This window comes from Crassostrea angulata, chromosome 9, assembly GCF_025612915.1.
Source record: "Crassostrea angulata isolate pt1a10 chromosome 9, ASM2561291v2, whole genome shotgun sequence".
Taxonomy (NCBI): domain Eukaryota; kingdom Metazoa; phylum Mollusca; class Bivalvia; order Ostreida; family Ostreidae; genus Magallana; species Magallana angulata.
The window spans coordinates 16,527,481-16,545,011 of NC_069119.1; the positions used below are offsets into that span (position 1 = coordinate 16,527,481).

Genomic DNA, 17,531 nt, shown 5'->3' on the forward strand with positions numbered 1-17,531 from the left:
CGAATCTTTATCGTTTCTGAGATATCATTGTCCATATCTTTTTGTCGCGGGACAGGAAACGGACGACAGGAAGTGAATTTTGAAAAAATGAAAAAAACGCCTAGAGATATTATCATTTTCTATCAGTCTTGAAAATTTCAAGAAAATCCATCTCGCCATCTCTGAGAAATCTTGTGGACAAAAAAAGGAAAAAAAAAAATAATAATAATAATAATAAGAAACACTAGACTCTTGTTGCTATAGCAACAAAAAGGTCTTCCGTTCCTTATGTATTAATCTGCACAAGAAATCCAGTTATCATGTAAACAGAAAATGAATATAATATATATAAGTTTTGTGTCTTGATCTATCATAGTTCTGAGATCTTATTTATTCTTTGTTTTTAAAAAAGAAGGCTATCTGAGATATATGAGATGTCTCACCGGAAGTAGAACTTTTTTTTACCATGTGTAGATGACTTTTTGTATTTCTATAGCTAAAATGTTACTTCAATGCTAAATAACCAAAATGTTTTTTAAAATATCAAAATTGGGTGTACTTCCTGTGAAGACCGGAAGTTACGCCGGATGAAATAAAATAGTGTTAACCCGTGTCCATACATAGGTCTATAATCCTACAAAGTTTGGTTGTTGAAGCCGTTACCGTTTTTGAGATCTCGTCGATATAAGGTTTTTTGTCTCGGGACAGGAAACGGACAAACGGAAGTGCTTAATGAAATTTAAATTTTTTATATCTTGTTACTTTCCTATTTTACATTATTATTCAACGAAGTAGCTAAAACTATCAAATTAAAACAGTTTAACGGATAAACAGTTTGATTTGTTTGAACTCTTCCGCTGTGGACCGGAAGTGACGGAAGACAAAATGAAACTGTTTAAACACATCTTCAATCAAATGTCTATGTTTAGTAAAAGTTTCGTGTCTTGATCACGTACAGTACCTGAGAACTTGCGGGTACAAAATATGTTTTAAAAAAGCTTCCTGAGATAATCGAGATATCTCACCGGAAGTAGAATTTTTTTGTTTATTCAACATTGTATAGATGACATATGTAAGGATCTATAGTAATATCTTTATTCTATGGAAAATAAATTAAATACGTAAAAACAAAAAAATTTGAAGAGCTTCCGGTGACGACCGGAAGTTACGCCGAACAAAACAAAAATGTTTAAACACATCTACAACTATAGGTCTATCATCCCTCAAAGTTTGGATGTTCAAATCTTTATCGTTTCTGAGATCTCGATGTGACAAGCTTTTTGTCGCGGGACAGGAAACGGACGACAGGAAATGAATTTAAAAAAAATGAAAAAATCGCCTAGAGATATGATCATTTTCTATCAATTCTAAAAATTTCAAGTAAATCTATCCAGCCATCTTTGAGATATCTTGTGGACAAAAACTGGGAAAAAAATAATAATAATAATAATAATAAAAAACATTACAATCACTAGAAGGTCTTCCGTTGTAACGGAAGACCTTAAAAACCTTACAATCACTATAAGGTCTTCCGTTGGAAACGGAAGACCTTAACTAGACTCTTGTTGCAAAAGCAACAAAAAGGTCTTCCGTTTTGATATACATGTATCAATTTAACTGTAAGACATTGCTTCTCTCACATAAGTAAAAAATGGATATGATAATTATTGTGAATGATATATCCAGACGTTACTTACATGTAAAACAACGAGAATAAAAAAGAAATCAATTTTTGAAGTACTTTCTGTGACGACCGGGAATAACGCCGAAGTAAACAAAAATGTTAACCATTTGTACAATCATAAGTCATGTAAGATTGTCTTTATATATTTCTATGTGAAACTTGGTCACCCTATTTTGGCCCCACCCTACCCCCGGGGATCATGATTTGAACAAACATGAATCTACACTACCTGAGGATGCTTCCATTTTAATTTGAACTTTTCTGGCATGATAGTTTCCTCGAAGTTTGGTTGTTCACGTCTTTGCCAAATCGTAGATCTCTTTGAAACAATATTTTTGTCTCGGGACCAGAAACGGACAAACGGAAGTTATTAATAAAAACAAAAGCTGATATGTCTCGTACATTTGCTTAACGTGCACCACTATTTATCAGGCTAGATGAAACACCCCAAAAAGTCAGTTAAACTTGTTAAAAACATGTTTTGTTTGAACGCTTCCGGTAAGAACCGGAAGTGACAGTTGACAAAATTAAACCCGTTAAACACATCCCCTATCAAATTTCTATCAATCATGATAGCTTTGTGTTCCAATCAATTACAGTTACAAAAATTTCGCGGACATCGAATTTGTAAAAAGGAAAGCTACATAAAGATATATGAGATATCTTATGGGAAGTAAAATTTATTTGCTAACTTAACATTATATAAATGACATATGTAAGATTGTATACTGATATTTTCATTTTATGTAAAATGAGTAAATTATGAAAAAAATATTTTTTTGAAGTGCTTCCAGTGACGACCGGAAGTTATGCCGAACAAAACAAAATAGTGCAAACACATGTGCATACATAGGTCTATTATCCCACAAAAGTTTGATTGTTCCAGTCGTCACCGTTTTTGAGATCTTTGGGAATCAAGGTTTTTTGTCTTGAGACAGGAAACGGACAAACGGAAGAGTTCGATTAAAATGAAAGTTGGTATTTCTTAACCATTACACAACAGGACTTTATTGTCTATCAATTTGTCTTTCATTGTCAAACAAAAACAGTTAAACTCGTAAGCAACTTGAATTGTTTAAACCCTTCCGGTGTGGACCGGAAGTGACGGTTGACCAAATGAGAGCGGTGAAACACATCTTCAATTAAATGTCTATCATCCATGAACGTTTTGTGCTTTGATCACTAATAGTTTTTGAGATCTCATTTGTACAAAATGTGTTTCAAAAAAGCTACCTGAAATATTTGAGATATCTCACCGGAAGTAAAATGTTGTTGTTGATATAACATTGCATAGATAACCTATGTATAGATTTATACTTATATATCTATTCTATGGCAAAAGAAATGAATGCGTAAAAGTAGTTATTTTTTAAGCGCTTCCGGTGACGACCGGAAGTTACGCCGAACAAAAAAATAATAATGTAAACACATGTACATACAAAGGTCTATCATCCCACAAAGTTTTATTGTTCAAGTCGTCACCGTTTTTGAGATCTTATCAAAATAAGGTGTTTTGTCTCGGGACAGGAAACGGATAAACGGAAGTGCTCAATGTAAATTTTATTAAATATTTCTTGTACACTTGCCCTTTGTATTCTATTGTTCATCGAGCACACTACAAATATCAAAAACAAAAAGTTAAACTGATAAACAGCTTGATTTGTTTAAACTCTTCCTGTGTGGACCGGAAGTGACGGAAGAAAAAATAAAACCGGTTAAACACATCCTCAATCAAATGTTTATCATCCATGAAAGTCTTGTGCTTGGATCACTTATACTTTCTGAGATCTCGTCTGTACAAAATGTGTTTCAAAAAGGCTACCTGAGATATTCGAGATATCTCACCGGAAGTAGAATTTTGTTGTTGATATAACATCGCACGGATACCTTATGCATAAAATTTATACTTATATATTTATTCTATGGAAAATGAATTAAATGCTTAAAATTTGTTATTTTTTAAGTGCTTCCAGTGACGACCGGAAGTTACGACGAACAAAACAAAATAGTTTAAACACATCTACAACTATAGGTCTATCATCCCACAAAGTTGGAATGTTCAAGTCTTTACCGTTTTTGAGATCTCGAATGTACAAGCTTTTTCGACGCGGGACAGGAAACGGACGACCGGAAATGATTTTTGAAAAATGAAAAAAACGCCTAGAGATATTATAATTTTCTATCAGTCCTGAAAAATTCAAGAGAATCTATCCAGCCATCTCTGAGAAATCTTGTGGACAAAAAACGGACAAAAAAAAATAATAATAAGAAACATTACAATCACTAAAAGGTCTTCCGTTGGAAACGGAAGACCTTAACTAGACTCTTGTTGCTATAGCAACAAAAAGGTCTTCCGTTCCTCATGTATTAATCTGCACAAAAAATCCAGTTATCTTGTAAACAGAAAATGGATACATGTACAGTTTGTCTTTCCTCAAAGTTTGGATGTTCAAGTTTTCGTCAGTTGTAATATCTCGTTGAAAAAAGGTTTTTATCAAGGGACCGGAAACGAACAAACGGAAGTGATTGAAGAAACGGAGAGTAGATATTTTAGTTCATTTACCTACGTACATTACTGTTCATCACATTGAGTAAAATGTTTTTGAAAAAGTTAAAAGTTTTAAAAAAAGTTCTATTGCTTTTGAACGTTTCAAGTATTATCCGGAAGTGACGTAGGACCCAATGAAACCTGTTAAACACATGTTCAATCAATGTCCATTATCTATATAAGTCTTGATCTATCACAGTTTCTGAGATCTTGTGGGTACTTTGTTTTTAAAAAAGAAGGCTACCTGAGATATTTGAGACGTCTCACCGGAAGTAGATCTTTTTTTTTAACATGTGTAGATGACTTTTTGTATTTCTATAGCTAAAATATTGCTTCAATGCTAAATAACCAAAATATTTTTAAAAAATCAAAATTGGGTGTACTTCCTGTGACGACCGGAAGTTATGCCGGATAAAACAAAATAGTGTTAACACATGTACATACAAAGGTCTATCATCCCACACAGTTTTGCTGTTCAAGTCGTTACCGTTTTTGAGATCTCGTCGAAATAAGGTGTTTTGTCTGGGGACAGGAAACGGGCAAACGGAAGTGTTCAATCTAAATTGTATTCAATATTTCTTGTATACTTGCCTTCTGTACATTATTTTTCATTTATCTAACTAAAAAATATCAAAGGAAAACAGTTAAACTGATAAACAGCTCGATTTTTTAAACTCTTCCGGTATGGACCGGAAGTGACGGAAGACAAAATGAAACCGGTTAAACACATCTTCAATCAAATGTCTATCATCCATGAAAGTTTCGTGTCTTGATCGCTTATAGTTTCTGAGATCTCGCGGGTACAAAATGTGTTTTAAAAAAGCTACCTGAGATAATTGAGATATCTCACCGGAAGTAGAATGTTTTTGTTGATATTACATCGCAGAGATTTCCTATGTATAGATTTATTCTTATATATCTATTCTATGGACAAAAATTTTGGTGCGTAAAAATTTTTTTTTTTGAAATGCTTCCGGTGACGACTGGAAGTTATGACGAACAAAACAAAAGTGTTTAAACACATCTACAGCTATAGGTCTATCATCCCACAAAGTTTGAATGTTTAAGTCTTTACCGTTTTTTTAGATCTCGAGGTGACAAGCTTTTTGTCGCGGGACAGGAAACGGACGACCGGAAGTGAATTTAGAACATTTTTTATTAAAATCCTCTAGATCTTTTTATTTTCTGTCATTCCTGAAAATTTTATAAAAATCCATCCAGACATCTCTGAGAAATTCACGAGAGAAAAAAAGCTTCCTGAGATATTTGAGATATCTCACCGGAAGTGGAATTTTGTTGTTGATATAACATCGCAAAGATTAATTTTGTGTAGATTTATGCTTAAATATTTATTCTATTGAAAAGGAATTAAATGCGTAAAAGTTGTTAATTTTGAAGTACTTCCGGTGACGACCGGAAGTTACGACGAACAAAACAAAATAGTTTAAACACATCTACAGCTAAAGGTTTATCATCCCACAAAGTTTGGATGTTTAAGTCTCCACCGTTTTTGAGATCTCGAATGTACAAGCTTTTTCAACGCGGGACAGGAAACGGACGACCGGAAAAGATTTTTGACAAAATGAAAAAACGCCTCGAGATATTAACATTTTCTATTAGTACTGAAAATTCCAAGAAAATCTATCCAGCCATCTCTGAGAAATCTTGTGGACAAAAAAAGGGGGAAAAAAATAATAATAACTAGACTCTTGTTGCTATAGCAACAAAAAGGTCTTCCGTTCTTCATATCTAAATCTGTACAAAAGATCCATTTCTCTTGTAAAAAGAAAATGGATATAATTTATACTGTAAAGGAATTCCCCAAAAATACAAATACACAAAGACAATATGTCAATTTTTGAGTACTTTCTCTGACGACCGGATGTTACGCCGGATCATACAAAACATAGTAAACATACATTCATACATTGCCTTGTCTTTCCTTAAAGTTTAGATGTTCAAGTTTTTGTTAGTTATAATATCTCGTTGAGAAAAAGTTTTTGTGTCGGGACCGGAAACGAACGAACGGAAGTGATTAAGAAATTGGAAATACGTATTTTAATGCATTTACATATGATACGTTATTGTTCATCACATTAAGTAAAATGTTGAAAAAATTATAATGTTAAAAAAACCAAATTTTTATTGCTTGAACACTTCGAGTGAAAACCGGAAGTGACGTACGACCAAATGGAACCCGTTAAACACATGTTCAATCAAATGTCCATTATCCATACAAGTTTTGTGTCTTGATCTCTCACAGTTTCTGAAATCTTGGGGGTAGTTTTTTTTTTTTAAAGAAGGCTACCTGAGATATTTGAGATGTCCCACCGGAAGTAGAACTTTTTTTGGTTTTTTACCATGTGTGGATGACCTCTTGTATTTTTATAACTAAAATGTTACTTCCATGTTAAATAACAACATATTTTTAAAAAATCAGAATTTGGTGTACTTCCTGTGACGACCGGAAGTTACGCCGGATGAAACAAAATAGTGTTTACACGTATCCATACACAGGTCTATAATCCTACAAAGTTTGGTTGTTGAAGTCGTTACCGTTTTTGAGATCTCGTCGATATAAGTTTTTTTGTCTCGGGACAGGAAACGGACAAACGGAAGTGCTTAATGAAATTTAAATTTTAATATCTTGTTTACTTTCCTGTTTTACATTATTATTCATCGAAGTAGCTAAAACTATCAAATATAAACAGTTTAACGGATAAACAGTTTGATTTGTTTGAACTCTTACGCTGTGGACCGGAAGTGACGGAAGACAAAATGAAACTGTTTCAACACATCTTCAATCAAATGTCTATGATTCGTGAAAGTTTCGTGTCTTGGTAACGTACAGTACCTGAGAACTTGCGGGTACAAAATATGTTTTAAAAAAGCTTCCTGAGATAATCGAGATATCTCACCGGAAGTAGAATTTTTTTGTTTGTTTAACATTGTATAGATGACACATGTAAGGATCTATACTGATATTTTTATTCTATGGAAAATAAATTAAATACGTAAAAACAAAAAAATTTGAAGAGCTTCCGGTGATGACCGGAAGTTACGACGAACAAAACAAAAATGTTTAAACACATCTACAACTATAGTTCTATCATCCCAAAAAAGTTTGGATGTTCAAGTCTTTTCCATTTTTGAGATCTCGAGGTGACAAGCTTTTCGTCACGGGACAGGAAACGGACGACAGGAAATGAATTTTCAAAAAATGAAAAAAACGCCTGGAGATATGATCATTTTCTATCGATCTTGAAAACTTCAAGTAAATCTATCCAGCCATCTCTGAGAAATCTTGTGGACAAAAACTGGGAAAAAAATAATAATTAAAAACCTTACAATCTCTATAAGGTCTTCCGTTGGAAACGGAATACCTTAACTAGACACGATCTCGTTGCGAGCAACGAGGAGGTCTTCCGTCCGATTTTTAGAATATGCAATGACCTTACTCTTGACCTTCATCAACGAAACGTAGTCGGAAAAGGAGGCGGGATCTATGAGTAATGGGTGAAAGACTATCTATTCCTTTGGTGTCCCTTATTTGAGGGATCAGCTCCTTTTCATTCATTTTAGTCAAAAGGTATTTTTGTGTACCACTAATAAGTATTTAGAAATTGGTTACCGTTTTTGAGATATCTGGGAAAAATCGTTTTGATATCTGGTCCTAAAACTCCTTTTAGGGTCCAGATAAAAACAATATATATGTTTGTACATTGTTAAGCTCAATATTTTGAGCATCTTTTGTTAAATATTGCTTTCCGAAGTTTTCCTCTATTTCGAGATATTAAACATCAAAGCTTTAGACCTCTTGTCCCTTAAAATTCCTAATTACGTAACATAAGTGTAAATGATTGCTATGTACAGGTACATAACATTAGAATGAACATAATTGCTTCTATAACGTATCACCAAATATTTAACAGTAAAAAGTTATCATTAATAGACTTAAGAGCCCCCTCAGCCCCTTATTAGAAGGGCCAGCACCTTTTTAATGATTTCAAATGAAAGCTATTGTCAATTCTAACACTTTTTGTTCAACAAGTAATTACAAATTTTGTACCGTTCTCGAGATATCTTGAGAGGGTCGTGTTAGGGGCCAACCCTGTATCTCCTTTTAGGGACCGCATAACAAAGAAATTTTAGTTGATTATTGTTAAGCTCTATATTTTGAGCATCTTTTGTTAAATATTGCTTATCCAAATGTTTCTTCATTTTGAGATATTATGCATTAAAGTTTTGGACTTGTGGCCCCTTAAAAATTACTAATTACGTAACATAGGAGTAAACGATTGCCATGTATAGGTAAATAACCTTAGAATGAACATAATTGCTTCTATAACGCATCACAAAATATTTCACGGTAAAAGGTTATCATTGAAAGACTTCAGAGCTCCCTCAGCCCCTAATTTGAAGGGCCAGCCCCTTTTTTTTGATTTCAAATGAAAGCTTTTGTCAATTCAAACACATTTTGTTCAAAAAGTGTTTACAAATTATGTACCGTTCTCGAGATATCTTGAGAGGGTCGTTTTAGGGGCCGACCCTGTAATTCCTTTTAGGGACCGCATAACAAGGAAATTATGGTTTCAGGTTGTTAAGCTTTATATTTTGAGCATCTTTTGTTAAATATTGCTTATCCAAATGTTTCTTCATTTTGAGATATTGAGCATCAAAGTTTTGGACTTCTGGCCCCTTAAAATCCCTAATTACGTAACATAGAAGTAAATGATTGCCATGTATAGGTAAATAACCTAAGAATAAACATAATTGCTTCTATAACACATCACAAAATATTTCACGGTAAAAAGTTATTATTAAAATACTTTAGAGCCCCCTCAGCCCCTTATTTGAAGGGCCAGCCCCTTTTTCATGATCTCAAATGAAAGCTCTTGATATAATTAAGTTTTTTTGTTCTACATGTTTTAACAAAATGCTTTGAAGAAAAGAGATATTCAAAGAAAACCAAGAAAAATCATGACGCCTTTTTTATCTTAATTTTCAAGCTCGGGCGAGCTTCGGCGCTCTTTGAGATAAAGATGATTAATGACCATTAGACACTATTTCAGTCTTTCGTTTATCAGCCCTGAAAAGTTCAACATCATATCTTCAATGGTAAAAGAGGAGTTCTCGGTACAAAATACCCCTATAAAAACTGATAAATCAACGATATCTCAAGACAGGAAGTGACGTCATCAACAAAAAAAATTTCCAACAAGGTTCAGATCAATACCTATCAGAACTGAAAATTTGACGTAAATCGGTTGAGCCGTTTCCGAGAAATCGCGTGCACAAAATCGGTAAGAAAAAAAAAATAATAATAATAATAGGGAAAAAGAAACCTAAGAAAAACAATAAGGTCTTCCGTTGGAAACGGAAGACCTTAATAAAAAAACCTTACAATCACTATAAGGTCTTCCGTTGGAAACGGAAGACCTTAAAAAACCTTACAATCACTATAAGGTCTTCCGTTGGAAACGGAAGACCTTAAAAAGTTTAATGGTCATAAGAGATGATATTCAATATTTTTAAAACGGAGAAAGTATCTGTTTAATTTACATGTCAAACAAAATTATCATGCTCACGAAAATAACTAGCATTATAGCTATCTAAATAAGAGTTTCATTAAAAACTGTGTGCCCAGTTTTTCCGCCAAGTCCCTCAACAACTTCCTTAAGTAGAATGTGTTGGAGTTTAGTAAAGATGGTTCTTGTTAAAAATATCGTTCTGTGCGTTAATATTATTTGTCTTCTCCTCACTCCGAAAAGGTATATGATTTTAAAATTCTTAGCACGCTTGCGAGTCGATGTGATTGGGAAATCTTCTGCCTTTACTCTTCAATCTACTTATATCAAATTCATTCTTATCCTACTTTCTTTTTTAGACCTTCCACCTTTTTTAGTTTTCTCAAAAAGAACGTATTTGTTTGTTTGGCTTTTGTTTTTAGAGGGGGATTAATAGAAGCTTTGATTGGATTTTAATGAATGGTAAAACTGTCGATTCTCTTAACCTAATGGGGATTTTTAATTAACATTTTTATATCTATCTTTTTTATGGGCGATTCGCACGCACCACGAGTAGTTTGTGTACGCATGACGTAAGTATGACGTACGTGTACTGTACGTTTTATTTATATGTTAATGGTGAGCACATGCGACTTGCAATTAACGTAGGTGTAATGCAAGGGACAAGTGAAATCCCCTTACGTCATTCATGCAAGTCAAATCGTACGGTTATTTTACGGGTCCCTTGAGTGCAGCATGTATCGCACTACTATCCATCGCTGGTACTATCCATTTCTGTAGTCAAAATCAATTACATATTGAATGATTGATGCATTAAAATATCCATTTCCTGTTACAGCAACATGAGAGTTCATTACATGGTGGTGATATTGGGTTCATTTAACGGTAATAAACATTCAGATAATACTAACTAAAAGAATATCATACTGTTTAAGATGTACTTACCTGCAAATATCAAATTCCAAAAGAGGAAACATTTTGAATTTTGTAAGCATGTACACGCGAATCTAGACGTCTACAATCTTGAGTAAAACCTGTTTTTGCTGAAATCAAAAGAAAGCCCGACGCAGCTTTTGATCAGCTCTTTCAATTCACAAATACTCTCTTCGCTGTAGTTGTAAACATTAACGTGTGCATTATTCGTGCGTCCCAGAGCGTACTGCGCATTTAAAGAAATCGGCAATATTCGGTCAATATCGGTGAGTAAATTAGTGTTAAATGAAATCCCGTTAGATATTCGATGTTATGCAGGGTAATTGTGTTAACAAATCTAGACATTTAAACTTGCAGCCTGAAAACGCAATCGTGTTGATTTGTGAGTCAGAGTATAAAATGGTGTATCTTTTGATACTCGGGCATAAAAATATTTTAACAAAGAGTTGGCTCTTAGCATCATGGGTACATGTACTTTAAAATGACTAAAACAGTGCTTCAGTAGGACTTGAATACATTCGCAGGCTGAAGTCCGTAACTAGAAGAGTGTTTAGGCTAAAGCCTCAGTCACAACTCGCCGTACGTGCTTATTAAACGTGCGTGTGCTATGGGTTTTGCAAGTCGTGGCTCACGTGACTGATCGTAGCATGAAAAATCGTGTTGAAGTGATTGAAAGTGCAGCGTAAGACAAACGGACGTTTGACATGCCAGTCGTAGGTGTCATGTACATTTTTGTTTGGAGACGGGATATCACTTGCAACGTGCGGTGACCGCAGGAACCGTACTTGTGTCTTACGATAATCGTGCAACAAACGTGCATTTGCGTTGCAAACGACAGTAAAAACATTCACGTCGTATAGGTCACTTGCACGTAAATCGTACCGACGTCTTTCTGTGCCTCACGATAGCTGCGCGGACAATTATGAGTTTTAACATTAAAAAAAGAACTTCTTTTTCTTTAGACATGTGCTGAAATACCAGGTAAATCTATCGTAAGCAAGTGAATATTGAACCGTCCAAAGAACTCCTAAAAAAAGAAGACTATTATTCTGTAATTTCTGCTTTTATGAATAGACTTGCTAACCTAGACAACACAAATAAAGAGTGTTTTGAACACATAATTTATCTTTCGTATCTACTACCACAAAAGGTAAAAATAATTCTCCGAATTCTTGAAGAATTCCTGCTCAAAAATCAAATTTCATGATCAGCTATTTAATTATCAAATGATAATTTTCCTGGCCAATGTTTTATCTTTGAATGCTGTTGCATTTTTGTTAATTATTTCTCGAACTTTACAATATCTTCGAAAAAAAAACTTTGACGAAACTTTTAAATGAAAGTAAAAATTCACAACGAATTACGGTGTTCTCTGCCTTTACAAATGGTAATTTTAAAAGAGTGAATCAATTTACACTTCAATCATTTTAAAAATCAAAGCCTACAAATTATTTTCTGGAATTTAGATTTTAATATCATTATGATAACAAATTTTAAAAAGTTTAATGGTCATAAGAGATGATATTCAATATTTTTAAAACGGAGAAAGTATCTGTTTAATTTACATGACAAACAAAATTATCATGCTCACGAAAATTACTAGCATTACAGTTATCTAAATAAGAGTTTCATTAAAAACTGTGTGCCCAGTTTTTCCGCCAAGTCCCTCAACAACTTCCTTAAGTAGAATGTGTTGGAGTTTAGTAAAGATGGTTCTTGTTAAAAATATCGTTCTGTGCGTTAATATTATTTGTCTTCTCCTCACTCCGAAAAGGTATATGATTCTTAAATTCTTAGCACGCTTGCGAGTCGATGTGATTGGGAAATCTTCTGCCTTTACTCTTCAATCTACTTATATCAAATTCATTCTGGTCCTACTTTCTTTCTTAGACCTTCCACCTTTTTTAGTTTTCTCAAAAAGAACGTATTTGTTTGTTTGGCTTTTGTTTTTAGAGGGGGATTAATAGAAGCTTTGATTGGATTTTAATGAATGGTAAAACTGTCGATTCTCTTAACCTAATGGGGATTTTTAATAAACATTTTTATATCTATCTTTTTTTATGGGCGATTCGCACGCACCACGAGTAGTTTGTGTACGCATGACGTAAGTATGACGTACGTGTACTGTACGTTTTATTTATATGTTGATGGTGAGCACATGCGACTTGCAATTAACGTAGGTGTAACGCAAGGGACAAGTTAGATCCCCTTACGTCATTCATGCAAGTCAAATCGTACGGTTATTTTACGGGTTCCTTGAGTGAAGCATTTATCGCAAGATTTTTTTTAAATTCAGGTTTTAGACCACCCGTAGTAGCACGTGCGACATGTTGTGACTAAGGCTGTAGTTATGACAATTTATGCAGCCGGTAAAAAGGGACTAACTTGGAACAATAAAGACGAACGATTTTCAGTTTCAGTTAACATATTATTTTTTTTTTGCTTGTAAGCATTGTTTTGGTATAAATGTCATGGTGTGAGTCAAACATATGCTTTAATTCTGTAAACACGACAGCTATGGGTTTCCATATTAAGCTGCACAGTGTTTTATGCAAAAATCTTCCATCATTTATTGTTTTGAATTGCAAATTTTAAGTATGAATGGGTCTTGACTCCATCCTAAAAGTACTTTTATTTAAAGAATAAGTTTTTATTCATTCATATTATTGATTTATTAAAATGGAGTGTAGAGCCATAATGGGTCTTTTTATTTTATTTTTATATGTACGTAAGCCATTTCAACATTTTGGTTGCGGGGGACTTGTCAGGCAATGTACGCTCTTGTACTTAACATAGTAAAATTATTGCAAATATGCCTCACCCCCCCCCCCCCCTCGGCAAACGCCCTCTCCCACTCCACACCCCACCCCCATGGATTAGGAATTTCATGATTTTCGACTTTCAATTCGGATACCCCCTGGAAAAAGTTTCTGGATCATGTATATTGTACTATATGTATATAATTGTTATTAAAATAATGTATTTGCGCTTGCGAGCTCATCCTACAAAATATGTATTTGTTTTTTATTTTATGAATAATTTATGTTACGTTGAATTGGTGAATTAGAACGTAATGATTGGTATTCTTGCTATAGTAACGCATTTTATTTTTCAAACATGTCACAAATAATAAGGTATCTGCAGAAACGAGATATATAGATTAAGACAAGGGGGCAGTTATATGCAGTTCGTGGAAAAAATGTTCTTATTTTCAGTGCTTGAAGTGGATATTCATGTATCATGTATTTTTCAGTTTTATAAAAGAGACAGTACAGCTGACACATGGGTGTTTAACTTCAAACTGACTTCAAATAGGCGAAATACTTAAAAATCCCAGCTATTAAATGTACATAATATGTATGTAATTATGAGCTTTAGGAAATTAATGGGTTGTGAAAACTGGATTAATCTTATATCGTTTATTTGTACTTATTTTGGATTTTGATTGTCATTAATTTACTACGGTCATCATGTGTTACGACGTAAAAGGGACTCTCTAAACGTAATATATCATCACTTTGCCGATAATTTATATATGACTTAACAATTTCATTTCTGACAAGAATATGTCAAATAACCCCTAAAGGGGCTTCACTTACAAGTGAATTAATGTTGTAGCAATCCCTGTGATAAAAACGCAAAATCCAAACTTACAAAATCATAACATCACAAAATTGAATTTGGTACCCAATTATTTATTCATTTGATAACTCAAGGATAAAGAGCGAGTTTCCATTTGACTATTCTGAGCCTGTAAAGTTTACATTTTTGGGAGATTATTTTAATTAACTCTCACATGCAGTTACTCTCTCAAACCGAAAGTGAAACAGTGTTTTGACCTACATGTAAGCACAAACCATCACGCAAACAATATCTAGTTCTTGAAAATATTTGATTTATTCGATGCAATGTATGATGAAGCATTCCTTTTCAAGGAAACGTATTTATAAATACCTTGAAAATAGTCAGATTTTAAATGATACGAACAGGTTAAATATTTTAGGTCGTATGTATTCCTACGCCAGAGTTCAAGATAGTCTCTTCAACCCAATTCTCGGCTGTCTCCGTAAATATCCGACAAGCAGAGAGTCATTCTATATTTAGAGGTCGCGTCATCAAGCTATCACGTGACCTGGTGTACATATTGGCAGAGAGTTTCTCTTGCTCGCCGGAGATTAACAACGACAAGCTAGCCCTTTTAAATTCATTGGGACCGGTTTACGTAAATATACATAGTTTAGACACCAATGGTATGCATTTGCGTGATATATAAATTCATTGAGTATTTTGTTGATAAAGCTGTCTTTTGTATTATTCATTTATATTCTATACGATAAAAACAATAACAAATAAATTAAGATTTTTACCTGGAGCCATAGACGTAGATATATATAGTTATTGCATTACAGAAATCTCAGGGCTGGGTTTAATAAAAAATCGTTAGATCTATTATAAGACATATCTTTAGATTTTCATAAAATCTATCACTTCCGTTTCACAAAACTATCTTAAATTAGAAATCTTAAGACAGTTTTTTAAACACACTTTATTGCGAATTGTTAGAAAGAAAATAATATCTTTGCACGGAGGCTGTTTATATTTTTGATTATATTTATTTTTTAGATAGTGTATAATTTAAAATCTAATGTGATTTTTGCTCTGAAATTGATTCTGCACCAATTGAATGTCTTTAACCATGGGGGGAATGTTATTGCTATACAAAATATTATGATGTCTAACATATAACATAATTTTTTCATTAAAACTTGAATTAAATATATTTTAGATCATAAGATATCTATTTTGAAAAAAAAACATCATTTTCATTAAATAAATTATAGTCTTATATAGTATAAATCGATTAACCGCTGCATTTGCGTCTGTACAAACAATAGATTTGTTCGAATGCACTAAGTTAGACCATTTAACAAGTAAAAACTTTTTAAAAATCCACGACCGCCTTTAAATATGCCAGCGAGTCATTTGATACCTTTTTCTTTGGTTTATTCGTAGTTTACAACGCCAACGCACGATGCTTTCTTTAGTGCCGACTAATATACAAACTCTCCTCTGCTTAACCAAAATAAAGGTTGATGAAATGTTTAGATTTAAGACATGTATCTGGTTGTTGTAAGATTAAAGGCAGATCTTAACATATGATAGTTTTGAGGAACATCGATGATAAAATCTTATGATAAATTTTGGTCTTATGACATATCTTAGTCATAAAATAGTTTTGTGTAACGGACCCGTGATGGGTTTTTTTTTCATCTAATTAAAAAAGAATTGTAAGTCAGGAAAACTTTAATTTTGTTTTCTTTTGTTTTACATAAGAATTGGAAAAGTAATTTTTTAAAGTATGAATTTTGTAATAGGTATTAAGATATTCATTTATTTCATAAAAAAAATAATACAATTGAAATAATCTATGGTTCGTAGAACCAGAAACCTATATATAATACCTGCCTTACAGATATATAATCTTTTATTTTCGCAATATTTTGAGTTATATCGCGTAACAGCACTCTGTGACACGCTTATAGAAAAGTAACAGTTACAATTGAAACTGATGTTTTCCTTTAATTAATTAGCACTTAAGAAAAAAACAAAAGATGTTTGATTATTTCTTTTTATCACCAATGTAGCTACTAATTCAGAACCTATGTTGGAACATCAAGAGTATGCAATACGATGGATTCATCATTAAAAATTTTGTGGGTCAATGAAATTTGAAACGCAACTGCTTAGATTTGAATTCTCTGCATGGCATTTATTTCATGCTTTTGAAATCGGAACAAAGAACACAGACATGCTAACAAAGAAATACTCGTGCAATCTATAAATACTGTCATATTTATTGTTTAATTGTTGTGCACATGTGCGATCTTGCTTATATTGAAAGTGGAATGGAAGTGAAGTTTGCCAAAAACACTGTTCTCTATATAACGAAGAAAGATATCTTACCTTATGTGTCCACATTTACACGTTTCAAGTTATATAATTAACGTCCATGTGTTAGTTGTTATCTTTGAGATAAGAAGAGGGTGAGAGGGAGAGGAGGGGAAGAGTGAGAGTGAAACATTCTCATTTACTGTCTCTCACCCCACTAGCCTCATCTTTCATTTCTCTCTCTCTCTCTCTCTCTCTCTCTCTCTCTCTCTCTCCACCAACCCCATTTCACTTACCTTCTCGCTCAACTCTCCCCTTTTCACTAAGGGTGAGAGAAGGAAAGAAGGGGTGAAAAAGGGATGAAAGATAGGGAATATGGAGCAAGAGGAGAGAGAGGTTAGAGGAGAGAGAGAGGAGAGAGGGGGCGAGATGACAAAGAGTGGGACGAAAAAGAGAAAGGGGAGAGAGGAGAGAGAGTGGGACGAGAGGAGAGTGTGTGTGGGGGGGGGGGGGGGGCATTAGAAAGAGAGTGGGGAGAGTGACGTAGGAGAGTTGGGCGAGAAGGTTGTACAAAGTTAAATCCGTTACCATGTACGATTGATATTTAAAAACACGTTAACATGATTGTGTTATTTTTTAAAATTTATGCAATGTATATTAGGAACTGGTTAATCTAATAGAATTATCACAAATTCTGCGAAGCTTAATTATATTAAAGGCTATTTCCGAAGCAACTACTCGGTAGATTACTTGTGATGAATGATTCGGAGATAAAATGTGACGAGCTGAGAACTAACTCGAATATAAGATGATTTCTTGATTTGACAAGATCCTATACCATGTAATGGATTTATCGATATAAATAAATATGTTAGTAAAATATTTAAAATTTGGGAGGGGACTCTAAGCAAACATTTTTACGTTCAAATGAAAGCTCATTTAAGTAATTTCCAAAGCCCCAACACGCATT

The 17,531-nt window shown here is 33.5% G+C and overlaps 1 protein-coding gene across 1 annotated transcript in view; it reads right to left on the bottom strand.

Moving 5' to 3' along the window:
- LOC128162150 (uncharacterized) overlaps positions 1-10,858 on the bottom strand; it is a 36,248-nt gene extending 25,390 nt beyond the window's left edge. Inside the window, exon 1 of the mRNA XM_052825340.1 lies at positions 10,685-10,858. Coding sequence (XP_052681300.1) covers positions 10,685-10,734 — 50 coding nt within the window. The 5' untranslated portion in view covers positions 10,735-10,858. The remainder of the gene's footprint in view (positions 1-10,684) is intronic.
- Positions 10,859-17,531: the final 6,673 nt, after the last annotated feature.